Source organism: Ursus maritimus, unplaced genomic scaffold (genome assembly GCF_017311325.1).
Source record: "Ursus maritimus isolate PB19 unplaced genomic scaffold, ASM1731132v1 scaffold_12, whole genome shotgun sequence".
NCBI lineage: Eukaryota > Metazoa > Chordata > Mammalia > Carnivora > Ursidae > Ursus > Ursus maritimus.
In genome coordinates this window covers 20,672,732-20,677,631 of record NW_024423564.1, presented here as the reverse complement: position 1 = coordinate 20,677,631, position 4,900 = coordinate 20,672,732, and the positions used below count along the sequence as shown (strand labels likewise).

Here is a 4,900-nt window from a genome sequence, read left to right as displayed (position 1 = left end):
ATATTTAATTGATATCTACTATATTGTGAAGGAAGCTAGAGAGATAAAAGTGTGAAGGACAGCCTACAAACCTAAAGAGTAGATGTATACATTTATTTAAAAAAATATACTGTGAGGCAATGTATGAAAACGCATGAATGATGTGTCAGCAGTTAGGAAGAGATATAACTTCTGATCAGGTTAATAAAGGAATGCATCACTGAGAATGTGGTATTTGAGTTAGGCTTCAAAAGATGGCTGGATTTCTGACAATCAGATATATAGCAAAGGGCATTATAGATGAAGAAAAGAGTTTGACCAGATGTACAGAAAGAGAACGCAAGATGATGGGGGAAGGGCAAACTGGTTGGCATGAGTGTGGGCTTTAGGACAAGAAGGATAGAGTATAGGTAGAAGGGAAGGTTGTATAGTATTTTTCGTATCTGGATGGAGCTAGTAACTCTCATTTTGAGCTCTAATAAGATTTTCAAATTATGGTTTCACAAATACAAATTTGACTGCAACATAGGTAATGAATTAAAAGTCTGCATCAGGACCAGGGAAAGGCTACGATATTAAACTAGGGCATAGAACGATATAAAAATTGGGGCTGAAAATTGAGTTAATAATCAATCATGCCTATATGATGAAGCCTCCAAAAAATCCTTGAACTATGGCATTCAGCGAGCATCTGGGTTGGTGAACACATACATCTATGTGCTGGAAGGGTGGCCCACTTCAACTCCAGGACAGGAACTCCCATGCTTGGGACCCTTCTGGATCTCACTTCATGTACCTCTTCATCTGGTTGTTCCTCTGTATCTTTTACTACATCCCTTATTATATAATAAAACAATAATTATAAGTTAAAAAAAAAAAAAGAAAGTCAAAAGCAGTGCTTCTCAAACTAGTGAAAAGCTAATACTTTAAGTTCTAAATTGTAATGGAACAACAGTTTTGTAAAATGCAATCAAAATTAGTCATTAGAAAAATAAAATATAAAATAAAATAAAAGCTCCAAATTTTGATTATGAGATACAGCAGAGACAAAATTACTTTTAAAAACTGCTATCAAATTTCTAAATGCTTACTCTCAATTTCTGTCATTCTCATCATGGACTAGTAAGTTTGTGGGCTGGCACCAGTCTGTAAACCTCACGCTGAGTAGCACTGGTTTATCAGACTTTGTCAGTGACTGGATACCATCAAAGTCAAAAGTGACTCTGAGATTACTCTTTTAGGTAACTCTAAGAATTGTGATACCATCAAGTAAGGAAGTTTGGTGAGCTCAGAAGGTGTCACTATAAAAAATATAAAAAATGGGATTTTAACGGGAATCCAGTGCAATGAGAAAATCCTACAAAAATCCTACAAGGATTCCAAGACATTTTATATATAGGATTTTTCATCACCTTTATTTTACTATTTTGTAGCTGTGGCTTAAAAAAAAAAAAAAAGGAGGTGTGCCTGGGTGGCTCAGTTGGTTAAGCATCTGATCAGGTCATGATCCCAGGGGCCTGGGATGGAGCCCCATGTTGGGCTCTCTGCTCAGCAGGGAGCCTACTTCTCCCTCTCCCTCTGCCTGCTGCTCCCCCTGCTTGTGCTCTGTCAAATAAATAAATAAATAAATAAATAAATAAATAAAATCTTCAAAAAAAAAAAAAAAAAACCACAATAGGTACTGCTAATTTGGAGGAAGACTTACTTTTACAGAAAACAATGTCAGAGGTTAAAACAATTTGGATACTTTAAAATACGTGATTGCACAATGTCATTTGCAACCAAGTATAATAATGAAACACAATCTCTGCCACACCACATTGATGTAAATTACTTTTTTTGACAGACACATGCACATGTAACTCCATTCTTTTAGAAAAACATCCTTGGTGGTGAGTTCACTGTGATTTAATTGTCCTTATGTTCCTTAAATCTGTGACATAAATCTTGGGTCACCAGCAGGAAACAAAGAAGTCCTCTGTTTGGCTTGACATAAGAGATTGATGATACTTAACTGGACAAGTAGAAATGCATCTTTTTAGTAATGGGGAAGAACAGAGCTCCTGATGGATATAAGAAACTGAAATTTGAGGCTGGACAGATTTTAAATTCAAGGCAAGTAAAGTGACAATATTGCTAAATATGAGGTGATTAAAAAAGAAAAAAGAGCTTATGACAAAGAAGCAGAAGATGCTTGCGATTTACCTGCAAAATAAATTGTAGATATGACTCCTGATAATGTAATACACTTATTAATAATGATACACTAGTAAAGTCATTTGATGCCCTAAGTTACCTTCTAAAAGAACAGCAGGAGCAATGATACAAACTTTAGAACTGACACTTAATAACCAATATTAAGTGATACATATGATGACATCCTGATCAAGCAGAATTTCTTCATTAATCTCAAAGATAATGAAAGTTTATGAAATTTTAGAGCCTAGGTAAACACAGTCCTTTATTAGGACCTGGAAAGTAAAAGGTTTTAAATATAATAGAATAATTCTTACTCATTTTTTTTAAAAAGCAAATAACTTAAAATTCAAAATACCAGCTTTGACTTACCCAAATGGATCACCAACCACAAGGAATGCAACATCACTGGTATCAGCATCTTTTAAAATATTATCGGCTTCTTGTTCCACTTCTTCTCTATCAGCAAGAATCAATTTTCTTCCATAAAACTCTTCCTACAGATTTAAATCAAATATCAAAATGAGACACAGGTGACGATTTCAACATGTGTATACACACACACACACACACACACACACACACCAATCTCTGTCTGGGGCTGGTGCAAATCTTGGCAACCATCCAAACACAGATCATTGAATAGGCCTCCTCAGTGAGCTAGCACTCTATATCATGTTGCAATTAAACTCTGTCTTTGGGGCTATCTTAATATCCCAAGAGGAGGTATACCTCCTAACATCTGAGGCTTTCTGCATTTTAAATTTACCTCTAAATTTGAGTCTAATAGACCAGACAGAACTTTATAGAATGAACAGAGAACATGTATGCCTGAGCTCTATTTCAGAAACACAGTAATACAGAATATGATAAATAATAATTATAAACATACATGGTAATTTGGGTTTTATTAAATTTTCCATATGAAAACCTATAGGACCCTGGCTAAAATAAAGGCAATTTCAATGACAAATAATAGAAAATTAGGATTTAGTTATCTACAGAACCAGCAAACATTCCTATATAATTGCAGGAAAGATTAATTTAAAACTGTATTTCCTAGTTCCTGCTAAAAAGACAGAGTTTCAGAAGAAAGAAAAATTTCTAATTATATAGGAAGTCTCCATATAAAGTGCTTTGTGAACCAATCCCCTGAAGTTCAACTCTAGAGAATAAGCCCAGGAGGCTGACCTTAACTGGGGTGGCAGGATATAAGTACAGAGCGTGAACTAGTGTGCTAATTGTCCTGTGGTGGTGGTTACAAACGTCATGCAAGGTCATGAATCTTATTAACTGATTTCCTGTGGAGTAATATGTAATTCAAATATAGTAAAAGTGAATACATAGACAAATACTATTTCTTACATACTGAGAAGTCTGTTTGAGTTATAAGGATTATATCAGATGTCAAACATTACAAGGATTGCTGTACTTGATAGTATCTGTCAAGCAAAAGAGTAAATAGACAAATCATTAAGCATTTGAAGATAAAGGCCATAGTTCCACTCTGATAATTATTTCCTAACGCTTAACTAGAATCTGTCCCTGAAATGTGAAAAAAGATCCCTTCCCTTTTTCAGCATATCTTCTCAGAGATAATGCTCCAGAAGTTCCCAATGACAGCATATTTTTACAGATGAAAAATGTTCTCTTTATTTTCACTTTCACATTTTTTCTTAATCATTAATTTGTATATAACTTACTTTAATTTCGTGAGCCCAGAAAACTTATTAGTGGTAGAACATTTACATTCACATATATCTAAGACACATGTATGATTATTGAAAACTGAAGGAAACAGTATTTTTTCCTGAACTAACATTTTTTTTTTTTTTAAGATTTTATTTATTTATTTGACAGAGAGACGGTCAGCCAGCAAGAGAGGGAACACAAGCAGGGGGAGTAGGAGAGGAAGAAACAGGCTCCCAGCAGAGCAGGGAGCCCGATGCCAGGCTCGATCCCAGAGCTCTGGGATCACGCCCTGAACCGAAGGCAGACGCTTATGGACTGAGCCACCCAGGCACCCCTGAACTAACATTTCTTAAGATCAAAAAGTCACATGCTACTAGCTTAATGCTAGCAGTAATCCTAAATCCTATCCAGTATTTTATAAATGATTTAACAATAGAAAACCCCACTCTCAAGACTTCTATCTTGTATCACTCTGTATTTATTACTTATTCTAAGAAAATTTCATTATTTAATTGAAACACGTTTATTAAAAAAAACTTATCCACATATGCACACCTGTGTACACACACACAAACACTCCAGTATAAACAAATGGCTGATCCTTTTAGGGGGAGAGGGGAAAACTTAAAAAAGGGAAGAACAACCAAAAGCGGTAAGAAACTGGTATTACGTTCTTTTTCATTTACCCACTTGGTTATTTATTCATTCACTCACTCAAAGAATATTTTTTGGGCACAACATCCACACCAAATTCTATGCTTGATGTTGGGAAACAATGGTGAATGAGACATATGTAGCCCTCGTCCTGTGGTTTATCATGTTTAGTGGGGGATTATCTACCATATCATTAAGTGCTATAAAAGCATGGAACCTAGTAAGAGTAAAGGAAGGGGGTGGAAAAAAGCGGGATTATTTAACAAATAATTTTACATTTATATTATATATCATCCAATGACTGATAAGCCAATTTTTGTACGCATCAGCCCTAATCTTCTCCACTCATGAAAATGAAGGCAAAACTCAAAATTCATTC

At 35.0% G+C, this 4,900-nt stretch overlaps 1 protein-coding gene across 11 annotated transcripts in view; it reads right to left on the bottom strand.

Moving 5' to 3' along the window:
- Positions 1–4,900, bottom strand: part of DPH5 (diphthamide biosynthesis 5) — a 63,123-nt gene that overhangs the window by 52,579 nt on the left and 5,644 nt on the right. For all 11 annotated transcript variants that reach the window (XR_005834081.1, XR_005834079.1, XR_005834080.1 and 8 more), the window contains exon 3: positions 2,548–2,672. Coding sequence is in view for 5 of the 11 variants with exons in the window: in XM_040626985.1 (XP_040482919.1) it covers positions 2,548–2,672 (125 nt within the window). In the remaining 6 variants the exon portion in view is untranslated. The remainder of the gene's footprint in view (positions 1–2,547; positions 2,673–4,900) is intronic.